This window comes from Tachypleus tridentatus, chromosome 12, assembly GCF_004210375.1.
Source record: "Tachypleus tridentatus isolate NWPU-2018 chromosome 12, ASM421037v1, whole genome shotgun sequence".
NCBI lineage: Eukaryota > Metazoa > Arthropoda > Merostomata > Xiphosura > Limulidae > Tachypleus > Tachypleus tridentatus.
Genome location: NC_134836.1, coordinates 94,147,093 through 94,167,505, shown reverse-complemented (window position 1 = coordinate 94,167,505; position 20,413 = coordinate 94,147,093). Strand labels below are relative to the sequence as shown.

Genomic DNA, 20,413 nt, shown 5'->3' with positions numbered 1-20,413 from the left:
CATTACATTCAAATTTTAATTACAAAACTTTATTATCAATTTATTTATATTAATTAATGTGGCATGAAAATGTAGCTCATAATTCAAATCTTAATGTTATATAAGTTTTAATTTCTCATTTATAAAAAGAAATATTTGAATAAACTCATAACCTTCATCCTTATTGACATATGATGTCTCTTTGCTCTGATTTTTCCATTTTAGATTTTGTTTTTTTCCTTATGTGGGTTTTAGAATGTTGACCAATTAGAAACAAAAATTATAGATATTGATAGGTCAGAATTTAAAATAAAACCTTCACACTTTATTTTTTGAGAGACCAATAAATTTATTACACTCACTACAGAAACTCTTTCTAATTCTTCATACTTCAATAATTATTTATTTACTCGTACTTATTTACTTATCATAAGTACATGTTTGTGATCATTAGAAAGGCCATTTTGTAAACTAATTGATATGATTTATTTATGTTAATTTATTTTGGTAAAAGACACCATTTTACAAGAAAATGTTGTGTGAAGACCAAAGTTGGTGCTTTAATAAGTAGTGAAATGTTTTACTACTTTTTCTATTGGTCTCTTAGAAAACCAGATAAACTATAGTATGTTGGGAATTATTCTGTACTGTTTGAATTATTGTTTGTGTGGTAAAGCATGTTTGAAAGCATCACAAATTATTCTTTGAACGACAAACTCAGGAGGGAAACTCAAGCTGACATCTAAGAGCAAAAGTCCTCAGTCCTTAAGTAATAAATAAATGGTACATTTAGTATTGTGTACATAAATTACAAACTTATTAGTTAGGTAAAAAATACTTTTGAAAATAATAAATAAATACTTTTTGGCTTGTCTAATGTGCAAGAAATGTAAGGTTTCAGATTTCAATGTCAATTCTTCATTACTGAATTGTTTGAATGTAGTAGAAACTGTCTTATTATCATGAAAACAGTAGTCCAAACAATGGATAAAAAATTTTGTAGCATTGTTTGTCACCATTTTTACATAGGTATATTTATGTGTGTTTGTGAAAGTTTTAAGGTATATTTTTAACTATTTCTTTTAGGTAGTTTATAATAATGATATTTCATTTTGTGAAATTCACACAAGCCTTATGAAAATGTTCATTAGTACAGGTTTTTATTGAGAAATATTTGTTTGATGTGGAAAGGCCTGATAGGTTTTATTGTTACATTGTATTAAATAAACAGCAATTCCTGTGGTAGTGCTCAATACTTAAATACATTTCAATGTACTATTGAAAACTAAAGACAATTAAGGTTATAAAGAAACTTAATTCTAACTTTTTAAACAAAAAGGACATATTTTCAAAAACCATTCTAAAAGAAAACATTCCAATTTTCTGTCTTGACGTTTTAATACCCATTGATGTACTTCTAGTGTTAAGATTTTGTTTTTGCTATAAGAGATAACATTTTTAATAAAACAAGATACATACATACACCTGTAATGGTTTCAAGGTATTCATTTAGAGAATATGTGTCCCTGTTTTGTTTTCACTGAATTCTTTTCAACCTAGGTTAATGTGTTTGTTTTGCCCTCTGCTGACTTGTTGGTAGGTTTGAGGACTTCCAATACTGAATCCTGGGGTTTAATCTCTATGGTGACCACATAAAGATAACCCATTGTACAGCTTTGTGTTTAAATGAAACAACAAAACATGTTTATAATTATGGGGCTATTTTGTAGAACAATAATGCATTTAGTTTCATAAAATGCCCTGAATCTCTGATGAAACAGTACATGTATTATCTATGGCTGAAAGTAAAACATATGTGATTATGGTATATATCTCATTTGTTATAATTAATGCTTCATGCTAATAGCCATTCAAGGTTTCCATTCCTGTTAATCCTTGAAACAAAGATTATAGATATGATGTATAAAATTGGAAAGATCAGGAAATCTTGAGACTACTGAATATTTATTGAATCAGGAGTATTGTGATATATGGAGTTTATGGAATATTTAGCAGTTTCACTTAATAATAGTGTATTCAAATGGAAAACTAATTTCAGTGAAACTGTGGCATCTCAAACTGACAAAATGCAATTATTATTTTATGTATATATGAAACATTGATAACTGTTTATATTGTTTTGTGAAAACATACATAATGAAAAGTTATGAAATGGAAATTAATTTAAAATGTTAACATGTTTTGTTTTACAAGCAAGCAAATATTAATTCACGATTATAAAAATACACATGTAATTTGAAAATTAGTTTCATTTTTTATAATTTTTTTGTTTTTTTTTTCAGTATGATTAATGTGTTTCTTTTAATTTATAGAACCATTAAATCCATTTATTTAGCCTTGTCAAAAAATCAAAATGAGTTTAACATGTTTTTAAAATATTCTTCCTCCTGACTGAGATGATTAGGAAAATCACTATCTGTTATAAAATATTTTTTGTGATAAGATTCTTAAATAAGATCCTGGCCTTTAATTAAAGACTCTACATTCTGAATAGAGATGTTTTTATTTCTTCAAAGTGTCTACTTGCCAAGATAATTCACAGAATTAGAATATCCCTTTTTTCATACTTTGTCCCAGTGTCTTGAGAAATATTTCGGAACATGAAGTTTTGTGATAAGGACATAATAAAACTATCAGTCAAATCAAGTCACAAATGTTTTAAGCTTCCTTGACTTGCCCATTGTTGTAACACTTACTCATCTGTCCATGGTGAGAAACTTGGGTCTGCAAACATCTTAGCTAATGGTACTGTAACAGAACTATAGCAGTTGATCTATCACAAAAACAAATAACTGAAATTATTTCAAAAACAGTTTCAATGTTAGTATGTTTGGAAATAGTGTGGAATAGTTCAATAAATTCAAGGTAAATTAAATAAAAATTAAATAATTTCAAATTTGTAATAACTTTTAAAATTAAGTGTAAGATCTGACCTGTCCCAATTTTTTGGTTTTAAAATTTAGTTGCCCTATACTATGAATGTATTAAAACAAGTTCTTTGTCTTACCAATGGTGATTTATTTTTGGGTCTGTTTGATCAGCTGATTATATATTTAAAGCTGTTTAATGTTTTGTGCTTTTAGTGTGAACAGCAAATTATGTGACAAGTTGATTCAGCCTGTGCTTTGTGCCACAAAATATCTATTTTATATGTTAAACATTGACTATAGTTATAGTTTTTAAAATAATTTGAATGGATAACCACATTGCATCCTTCCAAAACAAGCTCTAATACACATGATATGTTTGGTGCCCTTAAATTTGCATTTTATTTCACTTTATGAAGTGCATCAACACAGGCCTAAATGTTGCCTCTCTCCATTGGTGGGGAATGTCATACAATGATATTTATTTACAGGAAAGGTAATATAGTAAAAATGTTTTTCCACCCAAATTGACTCTCTTTTTTTATAGTTAGAAATGTATCATACTCTTGGTAATATGATTTTTGTTTTTAACTGCTAGGGCAAATGAACTATAACCAGAGTGAAATTTGGGGTGCAAGGCTCACTCCAGTGCCCTATCAGTGGACCTGACATGTACACTGTTTTTAAACCAGTATGTTGTTTACAATGCCATTTTAGATATAAAAGGTTGAATCTTGTTAATTAATTCACTAAATATGACATAAATTTGTCTTTTTTGAAACATGGTTATTTTAAACTTGCCATGAGATGGCTATAGATTCAAGTGAAATAATGTGCAGGTTTAAGAACATTGAATAAATTAAGTGTATAGGACCATGCTTTAGGTGTGTGTGGTATGGTTGTACATTCAAATAATTTTAAAATCTTAGCTAAAAACCAATGATGAAAAAGTTATTTTAGAAGAGAGGTTGTGCTTATTTTTTTAGGAGAGTTTACAGCTGAATCAAATTGACAAAGTCTTGTACATTATATAGTGTGAAAATTTGTGCTAGTTTCAATGAAATGCAAATAAATATTTTCTACTCTTTTTACAAGCTTAAATTTGTTAGATGGAAGTTTTTTTATTTTGCATTTTTTTATATATTTTTTCGTATCAACACAATTTATACTTTAATTGTCCATTAATATTTTAATAAAACATTTTACTGTTATGGCAATTTATGTTTCAGATTTATTTTCTTGTTTAAGCTTGTTGATATCAACTTCACAAGTACTTGTTTCAATCATCAAAATGAATATTGTAATCATCTTGATACAGTACTAAGAAATATGGAGTTTCATATTATTTTTGAATTCATTAATGATGTTGAAACTACCATGGTAATTTTAAATATTTCCCATGAATGTTATTGATGCCCAAGTTTCACCTTATTTCTGCATAATTAAATAGAATAGACATTTTTCCTTTGCCAGACATTTTTTTGTACAAGATTATTTATGTGGATAGAGATAGACATAGTCTGATGAAATGGAAAGGGGAGAAAATTCTTAAAATTGTTTTCAAGAATTAAGAACATTTTGTTGCAGCTACAGATAAACTACAAATGTTTTAAGTATCCCAGATTCTGAAATTAATTTTGATTTTGCTAGTCGTATTATAAGTGGGAAGATAAAAATCATGAAAATGTTGAGTTTTAGAAATCAGTCAAACACCTTTATTATTTTATAAATTTTGTATTACAATTTTATACATTTTATATGTATTGTTTCAGTATTTCATGAAATGACCAGTTGGTACTTAACTGCTTTAATCATATAATTATTGCACTTAGAAACATGTATCTGCCTAAATATTTTATGAAATTACCAGTCTTTGCTGATCATTGTGGATGCAAATAAGGTGAATATTTAGGGCCCCAAATTAGCCTAGAATGCGTGTAAGCTCTCTAATCCCTGGGCTTTATAGGCTGAGACTCATCCCTGGATTATATATTATATGGTTTGCAGTTTGTTTCTGCATCTTTTATTTTTTACAAAGTCATATTTCAATAGAAACAACAACCTTAAGCAATGAAACATGTACACAGTGTTTTATTGCATGATTAATTTCTTTGTTAAAAGCCCAAATGTAATTTTTAGGATTTGCTAGGCTGTGGATTAATTTAATGACTGTTGTGCAAAACTAATGTGGTATGCACAGAGATCAGTAAATGTATTTAAACTCATTTGTCTAACATTCCCTGAAAACAAATGAGGCTATGATACTTTGGATTTGCCAGTAAAGTTCCATAGCTTGTTGCCAAAGTCTAAAGTATTTCAAGGAATGCCTGTCAGTAGCATTGTAGTAAGTCTGAAGACTTATTACACTAAAAATTGGGTTTTCGATACTCATGGTAGGTACAACATATTTTGCTCATTCTGTAGTTTTGTGCAAAACTACAAACAAATAATTTGTGGTGATTTTGAGGATTTTTTTTTCTTAGGAATGGATCAGACAGAGTTCTTAAAACATTAGTAATAGTGAAACTTGATTTTATTATTTTAATTTTATGTAAAAAAAAACTGAGCCAAATGCAGTTTAGTGATTGACCTGTTTGACTGTGGATTAGATGTCGATACTGCTTTACCTCATTCACACACCCTCATAGCATGTCAAGAAAAATGACAGTTAATCCCAGTATTTGGTCCAAAAAACTTGATAAAAACCACTGCAATGGCTAGCTAACTGCCTTTTCTTGGTCAATATTCACAAATATTGGAAGGCTGTACTTGAATTTTGGGGTCGTGAACCTGGTTATTTAGCCCACATGCACACAAGTTAAAAGTTGAAATCCAGTTCACAGAAAAATGCTCAAATCTATGTTGTCATATGATGCCATGTATTTGCTTTTATAATTGTAGGTGGGCTGTAGAGTTTGTTAATTTTTTTCATTCAAAAGTATAATTTTTACTTGAACAGGAGTTACAGCTGTTTTGTGTACCTATCCCTTGGATATTGTCAGAGCCCGACTTGCTTTTCAAGTTGCAGGAGATCATATGTATAATGGTATCTTGCATACTCTAGTGTGTATATTCAAATCAGTAAGTTATTGTACTAGTATTTTAATCCATACGTTTTTAGTGTGTATATAGTATATATACACAAATGTACTTTTAATTCTTTTATAAAACATTTTACCGATAAATGCTTTATTTGTTTGTAAAGTACTTTACTAGTTAGTATCACAAAGTAGTATTGCAGTATCATTTTTCCCATTCTGCTAAATTATATATATATATTTTTATAGTAAGTTTCTCATTATTGGAGATTAAGTTTCATCAAATTGGATTTTATTAACAATATTTTTTAAATTTTCATATTGGATTGTATTTTGTTTGTATATTTAATTTATTCCTTGGAATGTATTAATAGGAGAAAAATACTTCTATTAACATATCAATGAGTTCATAAATTCTTTTACGTGATTTTCTGGAGTGTTGTTAAACATATATATTATTTTCTGGAGTGCTGTTAAATATATATATAATCTTTAAAAAGTATGTAATAATGTCCTGCTTTTAATTTTTAAATTGTTACAAACAACTATTTGCTTTACAAGTTTTTCTTTTTCTTTTAATGTTAAATGTAGTCTTCAAAAACATTGTGTACAATAATGTGTGTGTATATACATCTATGTATGTATGTAGGAAGGTGGAATCAGAGCTCTTTACAAAGGACTGTCTCCTACTATCATGGGTATGATACCCTATGCAGGTATGCCATTTAGTATTAAATTCAGTATTGTAAAGTTTTTGTATTTTATTTCTGTACATAAAAATCTTATATCTAGTGACATAATGTTATGGTAATTATACTTACAAAGCAGTTGTCAGTTTATTTTATTTTTTCTGAGAGATGTTATGCATGTTATAATTATAACAAGTATTAAAATGTGATAGCCTTATACTTGTATAACCAGTGAACAGTTATAACATTGATTTAATATTTATAATTTATTTCAAACAGTTTTCCTTGAGGACAGTGTAACTACTTGTAAGTTTATTACTGTTTAGAAACTGCAAGTGCAGTTGACATAAGATTATCATCAAAACAGTTGGTAAAAGAACCTTTGCATTTACAGCTTGACCCCCAGGTTCTTCAATAAAACTTTATACTTTTACATTGTTTTATTTCTAATATGCATCTTACAGAGAATCTTTAATTTACAGCCAAAAGTGGTGCCTATTGCAGTCAGTAACATAAAGTAACAGAAGAAATATGAAAATGAACATGTAATTGAGATGAAACTGAGTATACAAAACAGAACTTTCAAAACTGTTTTTCACAAGAAAATTTTTTTAAGCTTCATGATCTAAAAATGATATAAACACTGAATCAAACTACACAGATTTTTAAGCCAAAACTAGGTACCATTTTGTAAGTTTAAGTTTCTTACAATTTAGCTAAGAATTTTCATTATGAAGGAAAAAACCAAATCAAGGGAAACCGCTGATGTCCCTCATGTTTTGAAAGAATTAACCGTATAGTCATACCGTAACTAGCTTTGTTGTTTATTGATTTTTTCCAAATACAACTATTTTATAATAGACATTCCAGGTATTAAAAATCAATGGTTGATAATACATATGTGCTTGATACAAACATTTATAAATTAAATTTTCATTTTAACTGTTTTGACTGACATATTTTAATGTTAGTTCTTCAACAATTTATTTTTGGAGTGAAAATTAAAATTGAGCAGAAGTCAAACTTGGTCCCAGTATATCATCTTTAATTTTCTTTCAGAACTTACTTTATATAAACAAAACTAAAATGCATGTCAAGCTCGGTTAATTGTTTATTTTTTTAATAACTTAATCACTAATAAGTTACATGTTAGTAACTGTACGAATGCATGTAAATTGTAACTATGTTTGGAATAACATTTGTAATCAAAGTAGCATTTTTTTTTCAGGTTAACATCAATACTGTATATTTAAATTTTATAATATATTTGTGAAGTGTCTTCAAATGTTTGTAAAAATAAAATATATTTATCTGTTGATCATGGAAAAATACTGAGTAAATATTAATTTCATTCTTTCACTATACTTTTGAAAAAGCTGCCATCAATCCAACACTATAAGGCACCTTAATTGGATGTGTTGTCTTGTTCCAGTTTGAGTTTTGATAGATCAGTATAAAGCTGAGCTGATAAAAAGAAAATTGCATAATATGTAGTTTACTGAGATACAACATGTATTAATTTTACTTTAGCTAAAACCCATCAGATCTGTTTTGTTTGTGTAGTATGAGCACTGAAAGCCAATTTTCAGTATTATAATTTGCTGAACTTAATGCTGAGCCACCAGGAATATTAAGTTATGTCAGAACTGTTTGTTGGTTTTGTACAAAATTCATTAAAAGTTATGAATATAAAAAGCTCTTCTATATTTTCAATTTTTTTTCATTTAACTAAAAAATGGAGAGAATTTCTAACAATTTGTAAAAGAGAGGATGTGATGGGTAGGTGTAGCAAGTTGGTCTGATTTTCTGTTTTATGACTATAAGACGGAAGGCTACAAAAATTACTTTGCTCTAGTAATATCTGTGTTATAATAGGTAGTTTATATCAAATTTCACACTTTAGTGAAGGGTAGTAATTAAATATGAGGGTAGGGTGAAGAACTGGAGGACTGTCTCAATTCTCACCCTGAGAGAGTTGATGATTTTTTAAAATATTTTCTTGTATAATTAAGAGCATATAACTTATGTTAACATTTGATTTATTAACTACACTTTGGTACTAAATTTATTTGTACGCCTTGTTAATAAAGTAGTTTAATTACATTTTGGAAGTAATTTGAAAAAACTGTGACATGCTGTCTTTGACCTATCTATAAATCATCTGTTAAAGAAATTTCTTTAAGTAAGACTTACTGCAGTTTTTAAAAATGTTTTTAAGTGTTTTAATTTTTAAATATGAAATTGAAGGAGATTGTGAAACTGTTTTGATTTTTCAGTACAAAAAAATTAAAAACAAATTTGTATTTAATAATAATAGTTATTGTAATTTACATCAAGTCTGTATGGCTCTGATTCCAGGTGAAACGTACTGTTGTTTGAAATTGTAGTTTTCAGGTGGTCATAATAAGAGATCATAACTAATGGGAAATTAAGATCTTTCAATGTTACAACTTGCAATAATGCACAGTGATGAAAATGTAAATCCAATTGTTTGATCTACACTGCAGTTTTAAACTCACTTTACAATGAAAGAGTATGAAAACAAAAATATTGATTAAATTTCTGAGTTGATTTGAGGAATAAATTACAAATAAGCAGAATTTGAATCTGGCAAGGAAGATGATTTTTGGAAATAGTATTTACATTTGTATATCTTGTTAACAAAAAATATCATTGAAGTGAATTCTGGAATGTATCATTAATAATGAATTTTTATTCTTGAAATACTCAATTGTGTATCTTATGTTAATACAAAAATTTCACTCAATTTTATTTAGTGAATACTCAGTTATCTATTGAGACAGAAATGACTTGTTTCTCCATATGTGCAAAGTCATGAATTCTATAATAATAATTCATTACATTCTTGTTATTTTTTCATTAGGGTTATCTTTTTATGTCTTTGAGAGACTGAAAGTAATATGCTTAGAATACTTTCCTACAACTTGTGGCCGTCCATGTCCCCGTAACTCTGGGGGAGTAGTACTTCTTGTTCCAGCTAAACTGCTTTGTGGAAGCTTTGCTGGAGCAATTGCACAGAGTGTTTCGTAAGTGTCACTTCCATTTTAAATCCAGTTTTGTCCCATAGACAGGTTTACTTATTGTGTTTTGTAATTGTTTTGTACATTTGTAGCTATGTTGCTATTCACTGAACCTCTTTAAAAAAATACGTTTTTGAAAATGTGAATTTTTTTGTTTTATTTTGGAAATAAACCATAAATAACATACATAAACATGCAAATTGTTCTCAGTGAAATTCTGAAAACTGACAAAAGTTCTAAGTAAAATCTTTTAAAATATTTTAATAACAATCATATTTATAAGCAATTTAAAAGATACTACCAGTTATAAAGTTTTGTGGATATCTTGTTATTTTAAATTTCCTGTCTTTATTCATTGGCTGTATATCATATAAATCTTGATGTCTGAATATTTATCTTTGGAAAGAACACTCGTATATCCCTCCATCCACAGATAGTGTTTTAGAGAAACCTTACAAGTTGGACCAACACAGTATGCTTTCATATGTGGAATGGATGCTTATCTATTACATGTTCATAATTCTGTATTATTGTTCACTGGGAAATGAAACCTACTTGGATGTGTTTCCATAATCTGTAATATATGCTGAATTACTGCTTTTTATGAAATGGATTTGTGTCTACAGTTATTCTGTTATTACATTTTTTTATTTTCAACATAGATTACTGTTTGTTATGTACCTTTCTCATCTTTAATATTTTTCATGGCTTACATGCCTTTTTAAATTTTTTCCTAAAAGTGATAAAAGTGAGATTGTTTTTCATGAAATATCAAAATTAATTATTATCATCACAGATATTGTCTTATAAGTCACATAAGGATACTGTTTACTTGTACATATTTTCTAATTTAGAAATCAAATTAACTTTTATATCTGATATTTACAAAGATTACAAGTTGATTTTTGTATTCAAACTTTTTTGATAAATTTTGTGTGAAGACAGTTACTAAAATCATTAGAAAATTATCTTGTAAAAGATTATATGAAGTTTGACACCAACTGGTCTAAATGCATACTATATAGATACAGAATTGTTTTGCATATATTACTTTGTAAATAACACAACATATTTTAAGGTGATCACAAAGAAATGTTTTTATAATCAGGATATATGCTATTGTTATACACTTCCATATTCAAGAAAAGGAGACAGTATAAATAAAAATAGTCATACTCTATACATTATAAGCTTCCTATTTCTGTGCCTGTTTTGTTGATTTAGAAATACTACTAACATGTTTCTGTTCATGGAATTTGTATTTTAAATTATTTTAATTAGTCAGGCTTGTTAGTTTTATCTTTGTGGACCTTAAATTGAATTTGTAGATTAGTGAATGTCGTACCATTAAAATAAAATACAGTCTGGAAATATTCTTTATTAGGCCCCTTGTTGTGGATTTCTGTATGTAGTGAGGGGACCTCCCAGGAAAGGTTCTGCTCTTTCAGTTTATCTCCTCTGGGTTCTGAACATCCACTCCTGTTTGCCATGTGTGGTAACCCGTGAAGAGGAGGAGATGATCCTAGTGGTTGAGGGGTCCAACCCTAACACACCACTTTGGCCTTGAATTCTTGTAGATGGACAGTCTTGGGGTGTTCCCCCTTGGGTCAGTTGGCTGGTCCAGTCGGGCTAGGGTCAGCCAAGTACCAGTGTTGGATGTTCTCAACAGGTGTTGTGGACATTATATCTGATGCTGGTGTTTGGGTATAGTGCTCACGAAACCCTGGTGTTGCTGCAATGTCCTTGTTTGACATTGTAGTGCATCCCCTTGTAGGGCTCCATGGTGGGTGGGGTTAGTGGGCACCAAAATTTCCCTTTCTTTATTATAGATACTCCAATTAAAAATCTTAATAAAATAGTGAAAAAACAGTCTATAGGTAAATGACCACGTCTTGAAGATTCTGAGCAGCAATCCTCACTATCTGTACCACCTGTTATGCCTCATTTTCTTATATTGCCTTCACTTTCAGACAAACCTTTATGGCAAATGTTTCCCTTTTTCATTCAGAAGGGACTGGAGGGACGTGCTGGCTCTCCAAAGTCAGTAAAGAAGCTTCGATCTGGTGACATATTGGTGGAAACATCCACATCTCAACACAGTGAACTCCTCTTGCATTCAAAGGCAATTGGGGATATACCTATTGAGGTTATGCCTCATGCTACTTTGAATTCATCATGAGGAGTTATTGTTGAGAGGGATTTGAAGAACATCCCAGAGTCAAAGATTCTTGCTGGTTTCTCCACCCAAGGAGTTACTGCAGTGAGGCATATCTCCACTTGCATAGATGTAATTATGGTGCTAACCAATGTCCTTATTCTCACATTTATGCCACCACACCCACCTGCCACCATCAAAGCAGATTATCTTAATTGCAGAGTAAGGCCATGCATTCTAAACCCTCTTTGATGTCAGCAGTTCGGTCACTCAAAGATGTCATGTCGTGATTCCTTGATGTGTGCTTGTTGATGCCTACGAGTGTGAAAACGGACCCTCATTGCATCAGATGCAATGGCTCTCACCTGTCCTGCTTTCATTCTTGCCCTAAATGGTTGGAAGAAAAAGAGGTGCAGCATTTGAGAACAATTGATAATATTACTTATCCTGAGGCTCGAAAATTGCTGTTTACCACCTCATCTCTAATGTATGCTGCTGCACTTCGTTCCACAACTACAGTGGGAGTGCAGACAGATCTCTCTGTGCCTCCAAAAGATTTGTTCTCCAAACAAATGAAAAGTCTTTCAACCTCCATGGTTAAAAAAGTTTAAGAATCTACTTCAACACCTGTCTCTGTCCCTTACATACATTCAAACAAACCCCAAGATCCACATCCTTTGGTTCCAGGTATAGGCTTTTCCTCAGATCCATCTTCTCCCACCCAAGATACAAAACATTCATTCATTCACATCCTCAGTCACTAGAATCCCCTTCCAACAGCAAAGATCTGCCCAGTTGACCCAGGGCAGGATCCATGGAGGTCAGTAGACCTCCCTCGAATAAGGACTGTAAGGAAAAAAGACGTGGTCATAAGCAGAAGGGTTCTCCACCCAATTCATCTACATGTAAATAAAAATGGCCACACTGATACAATGAAACTGTCGGGGTTTACATTCTAATGTGGATGACATCAAAACACTGATTGCTTCCTTTCATCCTGTATGTCTATCCTTACAGGAAACATTTCTGAAACCTGCTGATACAGTCACCTTTTAGTGTTTTTTTTTGCACAGAAATGGCAGGTTGTGTGATGGATGATTGCATGGAGGGTGGCACTGTTGGTTTATCAGCATGTGCCCACCCTGTCTTTGCCACTCGACACATTCTTGGAGGCAGTAGCCATCCGTGTTTCCTTGGCTCATACCATCACTGTTTTTTCTCTCTACCTGTTGCCTGGAGATAAATATAATCAATCATACCTTGATGCTCTCATTAAACAGTTGCCGTCTCCCTTTTTCATCTGGGGGACTTTAATGGACATCATCCCCTCTGGGCAAGTGCTGATATTGATAGGAGGGGTTGCTCTGTAGAGCATATGCTCTCTGATCACAACCTTTCTCTCTTAAATACTGGTGTTTATACTCATTTTCATGCACCTAGTCAGTCTTTTATTGCTGTTGATCTCTTGGTATGCTCCCTTCCACTTTTCTCACAATTTTCATGGAGGGTTTACATTACATTAACCCATGGGGCAGTGGTCATTTTCCTGTCATTTTGAGAGAGACTGGCCATAATCGATGCTACCTGACTTGCTTGCCCCAGTGGAAGCTGGATCAGGCAAATTGGCCCTCTTTCACTCTTTCAAATTGGCAGAACTTGATCCTGCCATCAATAGACAACTGTATGACAGTAGTAACTGACTGTATTATACGAACAGCTGCTCAATGTATTCGTAAAACCTCAACACATTTTCCACTATATCCTCATTCATGGTGGAATTATGCCTGTCACATGGCACTGAAGGCTCAAAAACGGACCTAGGATACTTTCTGTAGATATCCCACATTCTCGAACCCCATTGCTTTCCAGCAGGGCCATGCACAGCTCAGTGGGTAAGACGTCAAAGCCAGAAGGAATCTTGGATTAAGTTCACAACTGGCATATCTACTGCCAGTTCCAAAGTCATATGAGACAAGATTCAAAAGGTCAGTGGGCAATATAATTCTGTCTCCCTCTCGATCCTGCTCTCTAATGGCCAGGAAGTAGCTGATACCCAGAGCATTGCCGAAACTCTAGGTGAAAGCTTTTGCTAGGTATCTAGCACTTTTGCTTCTTCTTCCACCTTCTTAGCCATCAAGACTCTGGCAGAGCAATCACCTCTTTCCTTTCGAGCTGATTGTCTCTATGACTAGAATCATCCCTTTACCTTTACAGTGGTGAAATTCAAACTGGCCCTTCATCAGTCTGGCAGTACATTGGTTGGACCTGATGATATACACTATGATATGCTGTGCCATCTATCTCCTGCTTTTCTTGCTATTCTTCTGATTGTTTTTAACTGGATCTAAGCGGAGAATGTTCTTCCTGATGCCTGATGCCAGATTATTGTCCTATCTTTCTCTAAGCCTGGGAAGGATCCCAAGATTCCTTCAAACTACCATCCAATTGCATTGATGAGCTGTCTCTCTAAGACCTTAGAGAGGATAGTTAATGCTCATCTTATTTGGTTTCTCAAATCAAACAACCTCCTCTCTTATTCAATTGAAACTTGACTATGGATCACTGGTCTATGGCTCTGTCAGACCATCGGCCTTAAAGATGCTAGACCCTATTCATCATTGAGGACTTTGGCTCTGCACTGGGGCTTTCTGCATTTTTCCCAGTTCAGAACTTATACATAGAGTCTCATGAACCTTCTTTGCACCTCCACCATTTGCAACTGTCTTTACTATATGCTTCAAAACTTTGTTCCTTACCAAAGCACATCACCTGGGGTTGTGTTTTCCTTCCTTGATGGGCCATACTTTTTCAGAACAGATAGTTTGCCATTGCTCCTTTTGGCCTTCGTATCCAGGTGCAGTTGGATGAGTTGGCTCTGTCCTTGGATAACATTGCTGTATCCAATGGTCAGCCCATCCCACCATGGCTTCTTACAATCCCCAGTTGTGACCTATCTTTAAGTCATCTGAGAAAAGTAGACACTCCTGATTAGAAATACTGTCTGCTATTTGTTGAACATCTTTCGAACCATCCTTCCATTTCTATTTATTCAGATGGTTCAAATCAGGTGACTGTATGGCCTCTGCCATGGTTCATTGTGGTTCGGTGGTTGCATGCAGAATCCCCTCTACAGCTTCTATGTTCACTGCTGAAATGTATGCCATTTCTCTTGCCCTGGATCACATAGAAGCTAAGCAGTACTCAAACTGCACTTTTTATACTGACTCGTTTAGTTCTCTACTGGCCCTTGAATTGCTTCACATTGGTTCACACCCTGTTCTCACTGATATTTAAAACTGACTGGTCCATTTCTCTTTAACATCTACTTCTGTCCAGTTTTTCTGGATACCAGGCCACGTTGATATTCACAGGAACAAGCTTGCCGACATCGCAGCTAAGTCTATCTGATCTGGCACTATCAGTGCTGTGTCTGTCCCATACATGGACTATGGTTCTGTATTCAAGGCTTGGCTCCGTGCCAGCTGTCAGTACGCTTGGAGCGAGCAAGACGAATAAAAGCTTTTTCAAATAAATCCCTATACTGGACTTTGGCCATCTTGCTTCCACAAGGATCGAAAAGAGGAAGTTGTTCTAACTAGACTACACATTGGTCACAGTTCTTAAAATCATTGTTTTGTAACACTCAGATCACAATAAGCCACAGTTTACTTTCTTGTCATCGTTATGACTCTCAACAACGGCACCATTTTAAACATGTTTGTCTATAACATTAGACAGTGTTATTGGTGATAGTAACACTTGTCCACCTTTTTAAAATTGCCATACCATCAAATAACTCAGAACCTCAACTGGAGAGGCCAACTTCAAGTGACTGATGGTGGTTTTTATACTTACCTGTTAGTCTTCCTGGTGAGTTATGATAATTACAGTTACACTACAGAAAGTCCTTTACAACTTGAATTACTGTAGTTTTTCTCTTAAAGTTGTAGACTAGATAGAAACTTTGTTTTGTTTTACATTAATTTCCTTTTATGAATTTTACTAAATTTACTTTCAACTTTTACTGGATATTTGGTGCAGATAGCCTAGCTGCTTTGTGCCATAAAACACTAAATCAACCAACCAACCAATCTTTATGAGGTTAATTTTTTTGTTCAAATAAATGATTAAATATTTTCACTTACTTTAGGTTTATTGTTACAACTACATTAGCTTATATTAATCCCTTAGCTACAGAACATGCCACATGGTGTGAATGTAAACTGACAAGCAATTGCAGAATGCACCATTGTAAACTGACAAGCAACTGTGGAACACACTGTGGTGCACTTTAATTTCTTTCAAGTAACAGCTGGCAAAATTTGTCAAATTGATTACTGAGCTGTCTTTTTCAGTGAAACAAACTATAGCAAAGTGGTTAAGAAACTAACACAATCCTAATCTAAAGTGAAAGAGTGATATGAGATAAACATTAAACTTCCTAATTTACTTTTGTCATCTGAAATGAAAAATAAAGTACTAAAATCTTAAAGACCTTTCAAATATTTCTGAAACTGTTCACTAAAGTTTTAATATAAGAGTATCTTGTTTTATTTAATTTTTGTAGCACCACATTGCTGTGTAGAAGACATATTAGTACTAGAAATTAACAAACTTATTGTACAAAAATGTTGTTATTCAATTGGACAGTCAGTGTTTTGCTATACAGCTTCTTCAGAGGCATTCATGAAAACACAAATCAGTGCTCCAAGCAGTATTAAATAATTATTACTTTAACTTAATTCAAGCAGTACTTTAATTCTAAAGCATTGACACATTATTAATGTGTTTGAAAACAATCAGGGCTTGAAAATTACCATGACAATGTTTAATTGAAGCCCATGTTGTCATTATTATCTAAACAAAAAATCATATTTTGGTTTAGGTCATAAGTGGAATACTAAAGACTCGTCCTGTATTGATTTCAGTAAACCTCAAAGTTTGACGATAATATAACCATCCAGTCAAATACAGTGATATCCAAAGTTTCTGTTTGGTCATTTATGGTTAGGGAAGGAAGACTGGCAGCTTTTTCTTAATTTCTGCATAAAACAACATTAAACAATACAGTTATTGTCTGCTAAAATAATTAGATGTTCTTGACCTCCTCATGTGTCTGTGATTGTTTATACAACGTTAAATAATATACTTAATTTCTGGGAAGAAAAAAAATGGAGGGTGGAGGGTGCTTGGCCCACCCCTAGGTCTGTGCCTGCTTTACACAAAAGTTATTAATTTATGAAAAATAGAAGAGAGGGGAGGTCTGAACTCCCTCCCATAGATACTTATCTGCTTATACAACTATTTAAGAACAGAATTATATATGTAATGTAAAGTTACACTATTTAATACTTAATTAGCCAGTTAGTGAATGCTGCCAATTAGTTGCCTTCACTTTAGTCACCAGTCCATAAATTAATAACAGTGGCAGATAGCTGTAATAGCTTTACATTAACAGGATGAGTAAGTGTAGTGACAATGGGAATTAAACACAAGGCACTCCACCCTTCTTAACGAAAACAAACATAATATACAGGTATGCTGAACAAAAACTATATGCATTTTTATTAGTTCTAAAGATGTAGAATATTATTATATGTCTTTGAACTTATCCAGACTAGCCAATTGATTGTTAAGAAAAAGATTTGTGTAATTTAAATGGGTTGCACAAGACTAGATCATGTTTCTAAGCATATGATATTAAGTATCAAAAAGGTTTGAAAACTTAATCTTGCTTCTTTTTTTTTTTTTCAAATAATGTGTTGTACAAAGAGATAGTTTACCATACTTGCATTTTGCATTAATGTTTTAGCTATCCTTTGGATGTTACCCGACGAAGGATGCAGCTGAGTATGATGAGTCCAGAAACACAAAAGTTCAGGTGAATATATATCAGTGCTACATATTTTTATAATGGCTCTTTTGAACAGCCTTTATGGACTCTTTAACAGCTTTATTCACATTATAGTATTATAAATATTCTGTTTGTCAAATTTGTTTAATAGAAAACAAGCAAAATAATAATGGTAATTCATGATGACCAGAAACCTACTTGAAGTAAAAAAAATGTATTCTTAAGATGGCTGGCATGGGTATTGAAACTTCAATTGAGGTACAGAACAGTATGTCAACCTTCTTAGGTCATCTTCAATTTAAAAAAGTTGCCAGCTCTCTTTGTTAACCTGAAGATGACCTAAGAAGGTTGAAATGTTGTGCTGTACCTCATTTGAAGTTTTAATACCCATATCTAGCTGTCTTTAAAATACATAAAATGATAATAGATTTTTCATTGGTACCATTTAAATCATTTCAGGTGTTAGTTATTAAGTGGATCATTGCATTTAACAAAAAAATTAGGTCTCTGTAGTATATTGCAATTTAAACTTTCAAATGCTTAACACTATGTATGTGGGAATGGATTCAAATTGTGCATGCCATGTTTTACAGAGTGCCATTCAACATATGTATTTGATGCAAGAGTTCTATCTTATTCATTTTACCCTACATTGCTGATTTAGTGACATTGTTTTTGTATTAGAGAAAATACCAAATACAATATACAGGAATACTGAAAAAACTAGATACATATCTTGAAATTCTGTATGTTCAATATGCACTTCGTTCAAATTACTTTTATTCTTCACATAAAAATAAACTTGCACTGTATATGCAAAAACGGCTCATTTGGGTTGAGAAAATATTTTACATAGAAGAGCGAACAACATTTCGACCTTCTTCGGTCATCGTCAGGTTCACAAAGAAAGAGGTAACTGATCGGAAGCTGACCACAAGTTTGAAATAGGGGTTGTGCAACTGAGTGTCGGAATGTAGAGGGCGGTGTTAGATGTTTGAATATATAATTTTATTTTATTATATTTAATATAGGTATAAAGGAATTCCCTTATATTGGTTTATTTTGGGTTTAAGTTGTTGTATAAGTAAGGCTTCTTTAATTTTGCATTTGTTTATGTTTGTTTCTTTATTTAGTATTTGAGTGTTTTCTATGGTTATGTTGTGTTTATTTGACTTGCAGTGTTCGAAAACGTGTGAAGGTGACTTTTTATATTCTTTGAATCTGGTTTCCATTTTTCTACTTGTTTCTCCAATATAGAAGTCGTGGCAGTTATCACATTGTATTTTATAAATAATGTTGGTGTGGTGTTTGTCAGTGTAGTTTTAACATAGTATAGACCTCAGTTTTGTGCCTGGTTTTTGAATAAATTTGGTATTAACTGGAATGTCATATTTTGTTACTAGTTTTTGCCAAATGTTGGTTATTTGTCTGCTGATGTCAGGAATATATGGTATACAGCAGTATATGGTTTCGTGATTTTTTGATTCGTGAGATATATTTACTTTTGTTGGTTGATTTTGCTTTGTGTATAGGTGTGTGCGTATAATGTTTTCTACTGTTTGTGGAGGAAACTTATTGATGTTGATGAAGTATTGTTTTATTTTGTCTAATTCATCGTTAATTTTATCTGGTGAGCATAGTTTTATGGCTGTGTTTATTTGGTTTCTTAGTATGTTGAGTTTTTGTTTTGTTTCATGTGCTGAGTCCCAAGGAATGTATAGTCCAGTATGGGTGATTTTTCGGTGGATTTCTCTTTTGAATTGTGTGTTGGTTCTTGTAATTTTGAGGTTAAGAAATGATATTTGACTGCTTTCTTCCTGTTCACATGTGAAGTTAATGTTGGGATGTATGTGATTGAAAAAATTATGTATGTGTTCTGTAGATTTGAATCCCACAACTGTGTCATATACATATCTGTACCAGTATAGTGGTGGATGTAATGCTGTGTTAATTGCTTGTGTTTCAACTTGTGTCATAAAAATATTGGCTAGAACTGGTGATACTGGGTTGCCCATGCTTAGGCCATTTGTTTGTATATAGTTTTGGTTGTTGAACATGAAGTTTGTCTTTATCATGGTGAATTCTATGAGGGTTGCTAATTGGTTACTGGGAATGTCTGTAGTTGGGTTAGGGTCTCAGATATAGAGTTCTAAGACCATCTTGCAGGCTTCAGTGGTTGGAACTTCTGTAAAGAGGGATATAACATCGAAAATGGCCATTAAGGCTTTATGATTAAGTTGATTTACATTAGACTTGAAATTAAAAGAGTCTTTGATGAATGAGCTGGCTGATGTTACATATTTGGAGAATGCCCATGCTATGTAGTTTCCAAGATTGTAATTAAACGATTCATATGTGGACATTATTGGTCCTAATGGACAATCTGGTTTATGAGGTTTGGGGATGCCGTATATTTGTGGTGTGTGTGAGTCGGTTTTACGTAGGTAGGAATAAAGTGTTTGTGAAATTGTGTTGGCTTTTTTCATCTGTAGTAGTAATTTGTTCAGTTGTGTCTCGTGTGTCTTTGTTGGATTTGTGTGTATTGGTTTAAATTTGTTCCTTTTATGAGAGGATGTTCTTCATTTTTTGGATGTATTCATTCGTGTTCATTATGACTATAGCGTTACCTTTATCTGCTTTTAGAATTTTTATGTTTTTGTCTTGTTTTAGGTTTTTAATGGAATTAATGTCTCTTTTTGTAAGATTGTTTTTTAGCGAACCTGACGATAACCGAAGAAGGTCAAAACGTTGTTCGCTCTTCTATGTAAA

General features: G+C 32.3%; 1 protein-coding gene across 5 annotated transcripts in view; it reads left to right on the top strand.

The window, feature by feature from the left end:
• Positions 1–20,413, top strand: part of LOC143234033 (solute carrier family 25 member 16-like) — a 47,446-nt gene that overhangs the window by 21,207 nt on the left and 5,826 nt on the right. For all 5 annotated transcript variants that reach the window (XR_013018479.1, XM_076471048.1, XM_076471049.1 and 2 more), the window contains 4 exons: positions 5,827–5,948; positions 6,555–6,621; positions 9,479–9,641; positions 17,603–17,671. Coding sequence is in view for 4 of the 5 variants with exons in the window: in XM_076471048.1 (XP_076327163.1) it covers positions 5,827–5,948; positions 6,555–6,621; positions 9,479–9,641; positions 17,603–17,671 (421 nt within the window). In the remaining variant the exon portion in view is untranslated. The remainder of the gene's footprint in view (positions 1–5,826; positions 5,949–6,554; positions 6,622–9,478; positions 9,642–17,602; positions 17,672–20,413) is intronic.